We start from the raw sequence: 17,029 nt of genomic DNA, 5'->3' as shown, positions 1-17,029 counted from the left end.
TTATCAGCTACTGCAAAGCTGCTAGCCTTAAAAAAAAGTGGACATTTATAGACAGGTTTTATCTCAAAGTAGCTTAAACATGCAGCCATTCTTGCTTTCACATGCATGGCCAGATATGCGCTCTTTGGGCTATAGCCAAAGGGCAGTGGCAGTATGTAGGAAATATATGGAGTGGTGTTAGCAGCTTATACGTTGGGCAAAATACAAGGAGAGTTAAAAAGTTTGTTAACTCCTGGCTTGGGAGCCAATACACCAAAGCTGAGGCTGAGACTGAAAGTGGAACTATAGCCCTCAAGGCAGAATTTTTACTGGATGCTGGCATCTACCACACTTCTTGGCATCATGTATTTAGCCCCTGGAATGCTGTAAATAAACAAAGTTTTGGTACAGTGTGACTAATGGGCTTGCAAAGTCATTCATTATTTAGAGTTGGATATTCTGTCATTACACTTTGTTGCAGTTTACATTAACTGTATATCTAGCTAACGTAGCTTAGCTATGCTAGATATTTAGCATAATATAACAAAACAAAACATTTATTTCTTATTTAGTTTGGATAAATAAAATACACAAATAACAGAAGCTCAAATTCAATACAAATTCAGTCAAGGATAGGCATAGGCCTTGGTTTGAATTTACGGTTAATTAAAAATTAACAAAAACTGTAATTGATATTTAGCCAGATGCTAGTTACCTTCAAAGCAATCTACAGAGAGCTACCAATTTTTCCTAAATATTCACATTCAATCTAAGACTCTTTAAGGTATCTTTATTTGGATGAAGGCATTAAGCAATCATGAGATAGCGGTCAGTAAACTCATTCCATTACCTTTTTATTGTTTTGTTTGTTCTTGTGGACAGACTCATTTTGCATGTGTTTGATCTTTTCCATTAGCACCTGCACCCATTTCTCTTTGGGATTACCACAGAAAATCCGGCCTCGCATCATCTTGAACCTGAGGAAGGAAAAATACATATATTTGCAGGTCTTTCTGAGGTACGTATTAAGAACCCAATCTGTTGTTATCTAAAGAATGCATGCATCCAAACTTTCTTTTTTAGGGTGCTAAAATTTGATGTTTGTTTGGGGCCAAGGGGTAAAAACATATGGCAATTGTTAATATGATAATTTGCTGCTAGAAAGATTTATCTATTCAAATGTTGCCCTTAGGCATAACCTTTAAACACTTTAGTATAAGTTTACATATCAGGCTCTGTCAAAATACTTACACTAGTGATCTCTAAATATTTCCTTGTGTGTGTCAGGTCCTGTTAGGCTTTGCTAGCTTGTAAGTATTAGTTAAATATAGGTTGTTATATTTGAAGTTAACAACACACATTTTAATTTCTTATTACATTTTCATAATCTAATAAAATCACTGTCTGCCCTGTTTCCCTCATTGTATTTGTACTCATACACTGTACTTACACTATGGCCGGGAGGTTACAGCCCCCATCCAAATCTTGTCTTCTGTAGCTGCTCACAAATTTCTTTTGGTGTGGTCTTAGTTCCTTCACGTAGCGTAGGCAGCAGTCCTCATATGTACCTACATTGTGATATACAGACACAAGTATTTAACAATCTTGATTAAAATGTGAGCACATTTGTTGTCAGACACCTACTGATTCACATTGCTTTAGAAATGAATGGTTTTAATAGTTAGTTTGACTCCCTTTGCTGCAGTTACACAATCTATATTTCTGGTAAATCTTTACAATAAATATTGGAACAATATTTGATAGGTTTAATATACAAGATCTTAATTTCAGGTCTTAAATAGTTTTGGATCAAAAAAGCTATTCTAGGTCCTCCCAAATATACTGGATCACATCCATCACTCCGGCGTATACATTTTCAGTGCTGGGTGTCTTTATACCCCACTACCCCACTCTTGGAATTGGACACGATGATGACATGATGCTGGTGATTCAAAGCACTCCCTTTAATTTCATGAATTTCTACAGATTAATTAGTGTGTGCCCAACAGAATAACTACAGAACTAAACTACACTAAAGCACACATAAAAACTTTGAACATACTGGGAATTAAGAGCTCAGTTTTTCCTTGTTTGTGCACATATTACTTAAGTGTTAAGTTTAATGTTCAGTTGTTGTGCCCATCACACGTACTGAAAAAACTATAGTTGAATAACCTGTAGATCAAAATACATCTCATACAACTGCAGGTAGAGCAATCAGGAGCAAATAGAAACAGTTCACTCCCGCGTCTGCTGTACAAAGTTTCTGCATTATATTTTATTTACATATACATCAGTATATATATATATATATACATTGATATCAGTATTTTTCAGAAGAGAAAAAAAAGTGTGACCATGCAGAAGTTTGAAATAATGATCCGTAATAAAGAATGATAAATCAGTAAATGTTTGCTTATGACTCATAGCAGGTGAGTCACTGATCCAGGATGCTGTATTGTTTTATTGTTCTGTAGCTCTGTCGCTATAATAATGACTGTATATGTAAACTACAGCTTTGATTAAGGTCATATAAATCTTTACACTGTTCGGTCTCAAAGCAAATCTTTCATAATCTGCTGACGTACCAAATGTCAAAATATTACTCAGTCAAAGAACTCCTGGAAATTACCTTGAGCCCAGCTGAGGTAGAAGAACCCCAGGAGGAGGAAGAAAAACATGAATCTCATGGCTGGGAAAGTCAAAGTGTCTCTGAAACAAACAAACAAATAAAAAAAAGAAAAATGTCAAATGTGAATAGCCAAATGCAGCGCTCCCGGAATGTGCCCATAATTTGTCCACAAAGCTTATCAGTATTCACGCTCTTTACATCTGCAGCCTTGACCCTTGGACAGATCCAGTTGGTTAGTAACTAGTTTAATGAGGTACAGGTAGAGGGTGAAACACTGATGATTTTTTATTTTCCTCTGACTACTCAATTTTTAATAAATAGACATCAATATTATTGTGACCCATTCTGCATACACATTATTTCAGAAGATATCAATACCTGAATTTAGTAATTGACGTACATTCTTAGATCAGTACAGAAAAAAATATGCACGAATAAAAATAATATTTTTGTACCCTGATGGGTATAAAAACATAGCACAATGAAAGCTAAGTACATTTTTGCAATCTTCTCTATGCTGTCACAGATTTATAGTGTAAACCACTTACCTGAATAAGTATAGGGTGTTAGAAAGCTGTGCTGTGGTTAGTGCTGGTCTCTAAGTGTGTCCTTGCTCTTCAAGGTTTAGCCTCTTATAAGGATCCTGGCAATGACACCTGAGATCTTGAGAACACTCCCTGCTCACACACTTTCATGTGCGTGATATGAACTTTCACTTTTTGTAGGACAGGAAAAATGTACTTGGAATCAAAATAGGATTCGTTTCTTGTCGGTTGATTATGATTTTCACAAATTGAGGCATAAGATTAATGAGGCATTAAGATAAGTGTAGGGTAGAGGCAGATCATTATTTTTCATAATTTACAGGAAATGCAACACAATATCTTACATTCTTCGTGATTATTTTACGCACTAAAACAAGAGGTTCCTAATGAGTAATCTTTGAAGAAGTCATACCTTGAATTTGTCTTGTGTTTTATTGTTTCTTGAGGTCCAACCTCTAAGATTTATTTGAGACTGTGTAACAAAAACAGCGCTAATTCATATTTATATGCAAATTTCGAGCCTCTCTTTATCCCTCAAAATGTACAGCTGGGAGTGTGGGTACAGTAGATGAGTGGAATCAGTTATATTTTATTGCATGCTGTGAAACACTCCTTGTAACTTCATAGACACTTATTGACAATTAATTCCATGTGTTTCTCTTAATGGACTGAATGGGCAAAAGCAGGTGGCTCTAACCACTGGACAGGTATCAGGCCACAGATAACCGTGAAACTTCAATTCTTAAAAATATTATCATTCATTTCTATGCATTTGTTCCCCAAAATGCATAATTATGGCAAGCAAATCACTCAAAGTAAACGTGTGTGATTATTAATATAACACTTAAATGTAAGGGCACTCATCATGAGCATTTATGGATTATTGTCTCATTATTACAAATTAAATCTGTTTGCTTAGATTTGCACAGCACATGTTTAAATCATCACTGCTTGCCTGGGACTGGTACCTTGCTTTTCTCGACCAATGAAAATAAGATGATCAACATTAACAATTTCACTGGTCAAAATCCTGTTTTGCAAAGCAATGGTGTGGTAATGGGAGTTAAAATACACTGCATTTGATTTTGCTCAGAAAGTGTCAGAATGTGTTACATGCTCTAATCTTTTAAGACTCTATGGTTTTTGTCACTTTTTAGAGTCCAGTCTCAGAGTAGGTTAGCGCTGCCATCATAATGCCCATGAATAAGCAGTATTCTGAAGTTTAGTTTCACATTTGAATACAATGGCAGTAAAGTCTGACAGAAGGTCAAAGGTAGAATTACTGATCTCTTTGAAGTATCTGGGGAAAAAGATTATTGAAACATTTTTCTCTAGCAATAAGTTACCAATCGAGAGACGTGACATTTTGTTTCCTGTACGAACAGTTGTTCTTACATAAGAATTGGGGAAAAATACCTGAATTCATACTCAATCTTGAAGTATTATTCATCACCTGCCAGGACCTTACATAAGACCCCACAAAAAAACTCTCGTAATATAAGACAGTAAGGAGTCAAATATTCAAGCCTCATTGAAAGCTGATGAAATTTAATCCACATAAACAGTGCTGTTTAAACATGATGAAACAAGAACTTTCATTTGCAATTGCATGGGTCCCAACAAAGCCGCCACCATGATGTGACCGAGGCTGTGCATTTCATTTCCCAAACTTTAAGGAACAGAAATGCATTCTTCGGAGTGGAGTTTCCAATTCCTAGCAGCTAAGGGCTTGTGTTTTACTTTCAGATCATCAGTGCTTTGTTTTCTGAATTGGAAATGCAACAACTGAAACTGTAGTTAGACTGGAAAAAATAATTTCACTACTCACTACATTGTTCATGCAAAAATCACACATTGCATTATTTCAAAACTAAGCATCTAGTCAGTACACACTGTTCAAAAACAACTACCTCTAAATAAAGTCTTTAAGAATAATCAAACATTCTTAATTCAGTAACTGTAATGCTTACATTACTACACTAAAGGAACAGGTAATTACATTACTTTATCCAACTTTTCAAAAATGATTCTTTGAAGAAGCAAATCTTTAAAGGAAGCTAGGGAGCCAAACACTGTTCTTCAACATATTTTAAAAAATAACCTTTTTTGGTATTTTTAAAAGTGTAATTTGGTATTTACTGGTGTCTATTGCAGCGCGACCCTGAAATGGAGAAGCGGAGAAGAAAATGATGATGATGATGATGATGGTGTCTATTGTTTTAGCTAAAACTGAACGACTTGCTAATCTATGGATTGGTCGTAAACAAAAAGCGTTGCCTCATAACGTGTTCTGAATATATTATATGCAAAACTTTTTCACAAAGTACTTTTAAGATGATTATGTACGTATTATTCATCTAAAGATTGTGGTGCACTGTGAGCATGTTCTTTCTTCTTGTATAAAATTTCGTAAACATGCCCATAAAAAGTTGCTTTATGATAGTGAATAAGATTGTTTGTAGGTCAACAGTTTTGGGGCTTGTCTGCTGATGAAGCTCTGAAGAGTATGGAAAAAGTTGAAAATGCATTTATTATCACAAAAATATTTTTCTAGCATAACTTATACTATTTTAGCCATAAACCATTTTCATCCTCAATTTTTTTTACTGCTGAAATGCATAGGAAGTGTAACACTTATCATATCACACCAGTCTTAACCAGCAGAAGCAGGGTTTTTTTCTCTTACCTTTCCAGGCATTAGGTGAAAAAAATGTCTGGTTAAAAGTTAAATGCTAATAATTAATGTGCTGTACAAGCTTTGAACAAAAGAGGCAGCAGGGTTTTTTTTTTCTTACCCTTCCAGGCATCAGGTGGAATTTTTTTTTTTTACTGAATCCAAGTGCGCTTTTACCAGCTTTTATCGTAAATGGGCAGTATGACTAAATTGACTGCCATTGCAGAAACAAACATATGAGTAACTTGGCTGTCATACAGTCACAGGTGAGACAGAAGTTAGACACAGGTAAGATATAATAATACATTTTATTTAGATATAACTTTGTTTGTTTTGCTTTGGTACAAAGACACAACAGTGCTGCTAGAGTTTTTAAACACTATGCCCACTCACTTTCCATGCTATTAGATACACCTACTTTGTTGGTCCACCTTGCATCTGCAAAGTCAGAGCTCAGCTGTTGTGACACAGATTCTGTTGGTCGTCCTCTAGTCCTTCATTAGATGCCACAGGATGCTGTTGGCTGGATATTTTTGGTGGACTACTCTCAATCCAGCAGTGACAGTGAGGGGTTTAAAAAATCCAGCAGCACTGCTGTGTCTGATCCACTCATTCCAGTGTAATTGCAGAACTACAAAATGCTCCACTATGGTCAGTGGAGCTGAGGGAAATGGACAGTGTAGAAACAAAGAGGTGGCATGCAGCACTCTCCAGAGACTACGAAATTTACAGTCAGAAGAGCCAAGTAAATAATTAGCTGGGTGTCCTAAAATGACTTATTTTAACACTTAAGATGCTTGGATTCTTATGCTAGTCTTGTTCATTTCATGTATATACCTCATTTATGTATACAGACATTCCTTTCTTGTGTCTACACTTTTAATTCCTTAGTATGCTTTAGTGCAATATCTACTGAGGATGCTTGTTATTTTCATACTTTATGTTATGTTCATTCTTCATATATGTGTATAGACCCTTCTCACCTATTATATCTTATAGTTAATAGTACTTCTGAAATCCCAGCCTTATTTTCTATTAATTCTGATGAAGGTGTGTCTACTTGTGCAATATGTATTGTACTGTGATACTGCAATTTCATTCTGGATCAATCATTTTATCTTATTTTATCTTATCTTGTTTTATCTTATCTTAGGGTGACACGGTGGCACAGCAGGTAGTGTCGCTCTCACACAGCTCTGGGATTGTGGATTCGAGCCCTGCTCCAGGTGGCTGTCTGTGAGGAGTTTAGTGTGTTCTCTTTGAGTCTGTGTGGGTTTCTTCCCACAATCCAAAAACACACATCAGTAGGTGGATTTTCTACTCAAAAAGTGTTCCACTGTGACCCTGAATTGGATAAGTGGTTACAGACCTTGTATTTACATTATCTTACTATTATTTAGCTCTTGTCAAACTGCTTGATACTTAAAATATAGGAATATAAAATGTAAAAAAACATTTACAGCATTTAACACAGACTCCTGCTTGAGCAATTTACAAGATTAATTCCAAGTACAAATTTAGACTAATGCAAAAATTCTGTGTTCAGAATATGCATAGAGTGTGCATTGTGGAAGGTAGTGGCATTAATATATCTTTCTAAATGTATTTATAAAATGTGTTTATAATAATACAGTGATCAAATTTGTAATTATTATTAAAAAAGTGGGTCTCTTTCCTAAAACCAACCAACCACCCGTCACTAATCAATGTAGCTTTACCATAAACACCTTCTGACACTTCAAAAAGATGGAAATCTCAAACGAGCTTCTTCAGAGCTGGAGTCACAGCCGTTTGTGTTCCTGAGCAATTTTTACTCTCAGGCTAGGTCATGTTCTGACACTTACAAGGGCCTCATATTTCATCAGATGAGGCTAATGTTTTGCACTATGTAGCCCCTAGTTTCCATTTTAAAGCACTGTGATACCTTTGAGAGATTCTTGACAACTGCTTTTAAGGACAGAGTGTAATAAAGTGGCCACATGATAGCGTAGCTAAAGTTTACACCATCACCTACACTTTCCACACACCAGTGAAGCATCACAAAAGTGTTTAAGTGTTCTGTGGCTGACAGAGCGATTTTCAATATTTGTATCAACACTCAGCAGTCTTGTCTGAGCAGTTTTGTGATACAGGAAAGTAACGTCGACACCCACCCAAAACACATACACATCAAACATAAAAAATATAGACCTACATATTTAGTTACATTAAAAACCCAACTGCAAACATTTTCAGAGGGTATGTGAAAGGAAAATTAAAGCAAACAACAGTGAAGAGTGATCTGATTTGTATTTAAATGTAAACTTACACATTTAATTTTTTATTTTTTTTGTAAAAAGTCAGTCATTCTGATATAGATGTCTGCAAAGCATAAAAAAACACCACTTTCAGACTTACGCAAAAATATCACAGGGATCATGGTCACCTGTTATGACTAGATTCACAGTGGAAACTCTGATTAATCAACCTTTCGGCTTGTTTCTGGAAATAACGTGTGTCGTTCCAGATTATGTCTAATGTCTATTTAATATCTGTCACTGTATTGGAGGTGTTGTGTCTACTTTGTAGATACTTTGCAATACTACATTCATTCATTATCTGTAACCCTTATCCAGTTCAGGGTCGCAGTGGGTCCAGAGCCTACCTGGAATTATTGGGTAAGGCAGGAATACACCATGGAGGGGTGCCAGTCCTTCACAGGGCAACACACACACACACACTCACACCTTCACTCACACACTTACACCAGCGGACGCTTTTGAGTCACCAATCCACCTACCAACGTGTGTTTTTTGACTGTAGGAGGAAACCGGAGCACCTGGAGGAAACCCACGCAGACACAGGGAGAACACACCACACTCCTCACAAACAGTCACCCGGAGGAAACCCACGCAGACACAGGGAGAACACACCACACTCCTCACAGACAGTCACCCGGAGGAAACCCACGCAGACACAGGGAGAACACACCACACTCCTCACAGACAGTCGCCCGGAGGAAACCCACGCAGACACAGGGAGAACACACCACACTCCTCACAGACAGTCACCCGGAGGAAACCCACGCAGACACAGGGAGAACACACCACACTCCTCACAGACAGTCGCCCGGAGGAAACCCACGCAGACACAGGGAGAACACACCACACTCCTCACAGACAGTCACCCGGAGGAAACCCACGCAGACACAGTGAGAACACACCACATTCCTCACAGACAGTCACCCGGAGTAAACCCACGCAGACACAGGGAGAACACATCACACTCCTCACAGACAGTCACCCGGAGGAAACCCACGCAGACACAGAGAGAACACACCAAACTCCTCACAAACAGTCACCCGGAGGAAATCCACGCAGACACAGGGAGAACACATCACACTCCTCACAGACAGTCCCACAACCTCCAGGTCCCTGGAGTTGTGTGACTGCGACACTAACCTGCTGCGCCACCGTGCTGCCCTGCTACATAGATGCTTATGTAATATTGCACAAATTGCATGAAGAGATAGAACCACAAACACAAAATGAAATATTGAAAAAACACAGGACATGGACCCCTTGGAATAACAGCAATTCACTGTAATGATGGAGGCAGGCATGATCCATTACTAGTATGAATTGTAAAACTAATTAACTGAAAAAGGCCTAGATTTGCACTGAGAGAACATCTGGTTTGGTTTTATTGTATGAAAGCCGTTTGTTAAAGCAATAAAAAATTGCCTTTTTTTGTGTGAGTTTTACAAGTTCATTCTTGCAGGTTATCTTGGCAAAAAAAACATTCTTCCTAGGAACTCAAGTCTGTTCTTTGTGTTCATAGCACTGACAAACACTTCTTAATTCTGGGTGATACTGGGGTTCTGCTTGGGTCACTCTCCTTATTCAACTCTTATGTGAATGGTGGTGTATAAAATACTCTAAAAAATAAGGCTTCCTTAATGGTTTATGCATTGAGCCACACTCGTCTTATATGTGGCAATACAAATAGATTTCAAATATAATATATACATTATATATTGGACATAAAGATATGCCAAAATACTTTAAATAAGGAGTACAAAGAAGCGTTTAATGATCGGTCAAGAATTCATCTCCTAGCAATTCAGTTAAATTAGGTAAATTGTAATGAATTCGTTTACAATGAATTTAGAAACAAATATTAAATATTCCAAAGACATTCCTGAGAGCTATGTGAATGTAACACTACCTGATGCATTACAATATCACCTACTTATCACTAGGAACTTGTACTTATCCTAGGTATAGTACATATACTGCATATATGTATAAATGATCATTCATTAAATGTTTAATACATACGTAATTGTCCATATACATTATGTTTTTATGTCCAATGTATGACACTTACATATATTATAAAATACATGTGTACATTGAACACTAGGAGAAACCTTTAATGAAAACCTTTACAATACAAGGAGATTTTTTTTTTTTTTTTTTAAAAACAATGCATTGAAATCTTCTTAAGGAAGTAAAAATGCTATAATCTGCGGTGTTACTCTAAAGAATTGTTTATTTATATTTATCATATTATGCAGTGTTTTGTGAATATTGTTTAGCTGATTATATTTAGAAAACATATGGTTATTGCAGCTATATTGTTGATCTATTTTTTCCAGGTTCTTGAGTGACACAGCTGTCTAACTGTTGGCCCCATGTCTGGAAGACCACACGTTTGATCCCTGGTTATATCACAGACATCCGTTTTCAACAAACTAAAAGCCAAATTGCCCTTATCTTCACTGGGTGGATAGGCTGGTCTCTTCTTCTTCATCACCCAGCATGAGCATCTATTAACTCCAAATATTAAATGGCTTTCTTACAAGCAGGTGAAAGTGTCCAGATGTTGGGTAAGCTTTCTAAAAGATGTAGTGGTATATATGCATTCATTCTATTTCACTGTCTGTTTCAACCAGTTCAGGGTCTTAATACTTCCAGAGCCCACCCAGTGTCATTGGGGCTCCAATCCATCTTAGGTTACCACACACTTCCCCAGCCACTCACTCACAACTTTAAATAAGTATGTTATATTTGCAAAGTAAACATACTGTTATATTTCAAGTAAGATAAATGACCAACATTAAATCCAAGGCTTATAATAGGCTTCACAGAGATGGAACGCCTGGTTTATTAGCACATCAGTAGATATAAAGCTCAATATTTGCGTGCAGTGTGAGCAGAAACTCCAGCTGTGTTGATTAAATGAACCAGGATTTGGGGAAATTTGGAGAACTTGCTCAAGTGTTCCTGTATGTAATTTGCAGATGTTTATTTCTGGAAATGCAAACAGAACCTGACAACATCTCAGTGTTTTATGCTGAAAGAGGCCTTACGAGTTTTTGACAAGATATTTTTCAGGTGAAAGATCTCTTTAAAATGTTGGACCAGACTCTAAAGCTGAGATAGTATAAACAAGCACTGCTATACAAGCGGTTGACCACTGAGCGGTTTTACTATGAAATCTGGTTTAGAAAGACAATAGGAAATTGATGGGTTTAAGGTCAGAAACCAAATTTCTTATTCTTTCAAAATTCAGTCAAATATATTCAGAATTTATATAAAATTAATGCATTTTGATCAGAGAAAATCTTAATCACAAACAATAAGATCAAGTAAATAAGTTGTGTGGCTCAATAGATCAAAAGATTTATTTAAATTAACAAGTTAACCGGTCATGACCGACATAAATGTTATTAATAATAATGATGAAACTGGCTCTGAATACTGGGAGATAATAATAACAGTCGTACCAAAGGGAATGTTGTAACAGTAACACCTTAAAAACACCTTGATTTAGTGAAATAAATGTATTGGATGTTCTCCTAACGATGTTAATTGACCTGACCTGTCGAAATTTGATGTAGTTTGACGTGTACAATCAATTGCACCATCTCAAATTTCCAAGTAGATCCTTGCTCCTGCTATTATTTCTTTCATTTTCTGCCAAGCGTGTCAAGCATGGAATCTTTCAGCCCTCTGGCAACATCTGCAAAAACGTGAGAGACAGCCTACATATACACATCTGACCCCGCAGTTTCGCCTCCTACCTTTCTTTTTCTTACATTCACACTTATGGAAAATGTTATATAGGCATTGCACCTACAAACATGAAGAAACCAGAGCTCCTGGCGAAAAGAGAAGACAGAATGTGACATTTTGTACTGATTTTGTACAGTAGTTTTTATCTACTACAATTCTATGAGAAGGTATTTCTTGAGTCATTAATTTACCCATTAATTTACCCAAATAACAAGACATCTGTTTTACTGCTCTTACCCCTACGCCCTCCTTTAGTTGTAATGCTGGGCTTAAGATATGTAATGAGTACTTGAATAGTTTTCTAAGATGAGAAAAAGACACATAAAACCCAAAACACAGGTCATGAGGCAAGTAAATGCTTGCACATGTCCCTTTGAGTATGTGATACCTGACCTGTATACGTGCGATTGGGGCCTATGACACTGAAAAAAATATTTTATCTTATCGAAAACACCAAAGACCTACAGAAGAGAAATATTCCTTTTGCCTAAACATTGCTTATGCTCTGACATAGCGAACAAACAGGGAAGAGTGTAAAGAACACATGATGTTGGCATCGTCCCACCCATTTCCCATTCTTAATCATTCCAATCTTGATGGATTAATGGAACTGAACTTTAACGACAGCGAGCTGGTTACACAGAACTCTCCAAAAAAACAAAAAATGATGGTCCACCGCCAAGTGCACTTGGATGGTGCTTCAATGCCTGAAAAAACAAATAGATGAGCATTGTCTTCCACATTCCATCTGGTGGTGTCAAGTGATGATCTAGCCGTGCTCCACTGAGGTCATCCACAGCTTGCATGTTCAGGAAAGTAACTGCCATTACCCCATTAATCAACCTGCTGATCAGATCTCCCTGGGGTTTTCTGGGGAAAATTGGATTGGGCACCCCTCTGTGAGGTGGTCTCACTTTACAGAATATGTGTATGGACATATGAACCGCCTGTGAACGGAAGCAGGGGCAGATGCTAAACTCCTTATAGACAATATAGCCACCATGAAAAAATATGGATCCCTGATCTTCTCAGTTACTACATTATAACAGAGGTGCATGCTTTCAGATACGTAAAAATCGAATGTAATTTTAGACAAATATAAAAGCTTTTTACTATTATTTCATTTCATTAACGAACTAAAAAAATCAACATGTTAAGACGCATTTGCCTTTGATAAATTAAATGGTTTATGAACTTGAGCTGTAGCTGCCCCAAACAACGTTTTCCTATCCTTTGCTGTCAGTGAACTCTATCATATATAATTTTGGAGAAATCTGAGCCAGAGCTTCTTTGTAGAGCTGCTCTAATTCAGATGCATTTGTAGGTTTTTTAAGTACGAACTCTTTGCCTGAGGCCTTTCCACAGCATCTCAATTGGGTTCATATCAGGACTGAGGCACTCCCAAACATTAATTTTGTTTCTATTCAGCCCATCAGATGTTGATTTGGTTTTCTGTTAGGGATCATTGTCTTGCTGCATAACCTGTTTTTATTTCACATTCAGCTCATGGTCAGATGAACAGACAGCCTCCTTACAAACCCTCTGATACAGAACTGAATCCGTACCTCCTTAATTAATGGCAATTTGTCTATGTTCTGAGGCATCAAAACAGCCCCATATATTTCCCGCTACCACTATAATGCTTGAATATCCATTTGATGTTCTCGTCATGGAATAAAGATTTCACATTATGACATAGATGACATTTTGAACTGTTTCTATGTATACAATAATATCTCAAAAGTTTTGGGATTGCTGTCCTTGTGCTAATATTTCTTTGAAGTAGCAGTGATTTTTTAGCCTTACTTCTCTTCAATTCCACTGTAAATGCCCAGTCAAATTTTTACTATGGAGGTCATAAACACTGACCTCAACTGATGTTTCGATGAAGTTTGATGTTCTCCAGGAACCTGGAGTGATTTCCTGGATGAGGTTTTTCTGTGCCACCCGGGAAGCCTTACATTTTTTTAGGAAGATTCAACAACAGATTATAGCTATCACTGTGGTTTGGTTATGTCTTAGAACCGTATAAATGGTCTTGTAACCCTTTACAGACTGTGGACAATTCTGAATTAATTGGAGTTTCTAGAATGGTGTCTTTGAGATTTTGATAACTTGGGAATTGATGGAATTACACGTTTTTGGAGCGTGGGAGAAAAACGGAGCACCCGGAGGAAACCCACACAGACACAGGGAGAACACACCACACTCCTCACAGACAGTCACCTGGAGGAAACCCACACAGACACAGGGAGAACACACCACACTCCTCACAGACAGTCACCCGACACTTTAACCCACAACCTCCAGGTCCTTGGAGCTATGTGACTGTGACACTACCTGCTGCACCACAATGCCATCCTTGACACTTAATGGTATGACATAAATACAATCTATACATAAGCCAGTTCTGTTGATCTGAAGAAGTTGACTGGGAATTAATTCACTCATTCATTGTCTGATCCTACCCAGAATCACGGGGTGTATTGTTTTAATTAGTGTTCTTACTGACTAATGGAATTCATGTTCAAAAAACTGTCACTGTAAATGTTTACAGGAGATAAAGTGAATCCAGAAATACCTGGCATTAGCTGCCTGAATGACAGCAAAGCTATTCTGAAGAGCAGGCATCACATTTTCCCAAATATATTGTGTCTGTCATGCCTTGAAACAAGTCTGCATATTTTGTCTTTTGGCATCATATATAAATGCACAAAACAGGATTACATAATAGTATCAGTGGTGAAATATTATATGAAAAAGACTTACAATGGAAGCTTTTGGGTATTTCTGGCTGATTCGCCTGCCGTATAAGTCACACATTTGGCATGTGTATAGAGACCCTGATCATCTGCCTGGGAGGTTGAGATATGTCTTCATACTTTTCTAGCTTTGAAATGAATGCACCTTTATAACTGAGATTTTGCATTGTATGAGCTACTCGAATACAAACATTGTCCTTTTTTGCCGCACATGGAGTCGTACAGAGTGACACTAGCTAATCAGTGTTTAACCCCAGTACAACCTCAGCAGATGCGTTCTTCTGCAAATATGTATTTTTAATTCACAACGTCATGAAACTAGAATATATTTTATAAGCATTAAATACTAGTTTTGTGAAAATAGGATCTGGAAGAGCACTAAAATTGTCACCATCACCATCATTGTTTGTTTTGTTAAATTGATTATATTGGTTTAAAAAAATGTGTCAGAATCAGAGCATTTGTTGGTGGTAAAAGTTATGACACTCTATTATTATTTTCCTACTATATTAAAGTCAGCAGCTGTGCATGCAGCATTGCAGAAATTGACCTACGGACATTATTTTTGATTGATTACTGTGGGTTTAAATCTTAGTTCTATCGTGTTTTCCAGCACACCTGCCTCAATTTATAAGGTAATTATCAAACTCTTTACAAGGTGAGTCATGATTTGAGCAGAGCAATCATAAACAAAGGCTGTGTATCAGCTGAGATGAAATGGCTTTAAATTAGCTGTTTGACTGACACTAATCTGGACTCCAGAGAACAAGCGATGTCAGTGCAGTTACTTAAGAATGGAAATTTGGAATTGAACATCAGAATAAACGTATTGAATTTCAATTGCCCAGCCAATAACACAACAGCCAGTGGTAGAAATCCCCATATTCATTCATTCATTCATTATCTGTAAGTGCTTATCCAATTCAGGGTCGCGGTGGGTCCAGAGCCTACCTGGAATCATTGGGCGCAAGGCAGGATTGCACCCTGGAGGGGGCGCCAGTCCTTCACAGGGCAACACACACTCACACATTCAGTCCCCATATTCAGTTGTGCAAAACATAAATGTGAATTATTTTTACGCACATCCTCCATGATTCTGATGAGTCTTTTTTTTTTTTTTGTTAACATATTTTAACCTGAATTATCTACAAACCCCTTTTTGGAACAAGCTCAGATATGTAAAATACAATAAAACAACAATGTGTGATTATTACTGACAAATTTATAAAAATATATTTAGATATTTACATTATTTTCACTGAACAATGATTATAGTTTCTAAAGAATTTGATGCTTGCAAAACTCCAAAAACTTAGAACTGGGGCATGAGACTTTTTAGTTGTTTGAGAACAGAGACTACTAATTGCTTTAGTTTAGTTTAAGTGGAAATCTCCATTCTTACTTCAAACAAAAATGAATAAATCACATAAATGTTTTATTGCATTTTACAGAATGTAAAAAGAAAAGGATGTTCTGTACCGAACCTTGTTTTTCTCTTACAGAGATCTATTTCTTTCAGAGTTAGATTATAACTGCGATTGTTGCACCACTGCCTGTTCACTTTTCCTTTCATCTGGGATTGCTTTGAGAAGTAAGGCCTCCTGTCTCTGAACAAGTGAGTACATGGGGCTTGCCCAAGGGTCTTGTCAAACGCAGTTCTCTTTCTCTCTCTCTCTCTGGCTGCAATAGTAAAATGCCACAGGAATGATCCTTCACTATGGCTGCAGTATATACACCAATCAACCATAAGATTACAACCACCTATTTATTTCTACGATCACTGCCCCTTCTCCCAGCTCCACTGACTTACAGGAGCACAAGTTCTCATGGAGTTTTTAAAACACTGTCCACTAACTTGTTGGTCCACCTTGTAGATGTAAAGTCAGTGACAGTAGTTCATCTGTTGCTGCAGTTTGTTTCATTCTCTAGTCCATAATCAGTGCTGGAAGTTGCCCCTAAGAACCCGAGGGCTGGATATTTTGGTTGGTGGACTATTCTCAGTTTTAAATGTGTGAAATATGCACATTCTTTACAAGGACATTTACAGACATTTTCTGTAATGATGCTGAGTTGGAACATTCAGTTTAAGCTATCATTAGTCTGTAGTGTTAAGGTGGAAGCGAACATCCCAAATCTCTGTTTGAAAACCAGAGAAATATAAATATAAAAATGGTATACAAAGATTACAAGTATTGTGGTTACTTGAGGAAATTTCACCACCTACAGTTTTAATGGCATATTACACTCCCAGAACTACCACTAACCCTTAGGAAAATGTATAGTAGGAATTGCTGTTGTTGAACAAACATTGATCACGTGAAAAGAACATAAATCCAATTAAAAATAAACCTAAAGTAAATGCATAAAATGCTAAGAGC

The 17,029-nt window shown here is 37.1% G+C and overlaps 1 protein-coding gene across 1 annotated transcript; it reads right to left on the bottom strand.

The window, feature by feature from the left end:
- Positions 1-114: 114 nt before the first annotated feature.
- On the bottom strand, positions 115-2,669 carry ccl25a (chemokine (C-C motif) ligand 25a). Its single transcript, XM_066658440.1, has 4 exons — positions 2,612-2,669; positions 1,430-1,547; positions 830-956; positions 115-363 (listed from the first exon to the last, which is right to left on the bottom strand). Exons 1-4 carry the CDS (start codon positions 2,667-2,669, stop codon positions 349-351), a joined length of 318 nt encoding a protein of 105 aa, XP_066514537.1. The 3' UTR covers positions 115-348.
- Between the last annotated feature and the right edge of the window lie 14,360 nt (positions 2,670-17,029).

The sequence above is a fragment of the Hoplias malabaricus genome, chromosome Y, assembly GCF_029633855.1.
Source record: "Hoplias malabaricus isolate fHopMal1 chromosome Y, fHopMal1.hap1, whole genome shotgun sequence".
Lineage (NCBI taxonomy): Eukaryota > Metazoa > Chordata > Actinopteri > Characiformes > Erythrinidae > Hoplias > Hoplias malabaricus.
The sequence above is the reverse complement of the archived record's forward strand: the minus strand, read 5'-3'. Positions and strand labels throughout refer to the sequence as shown.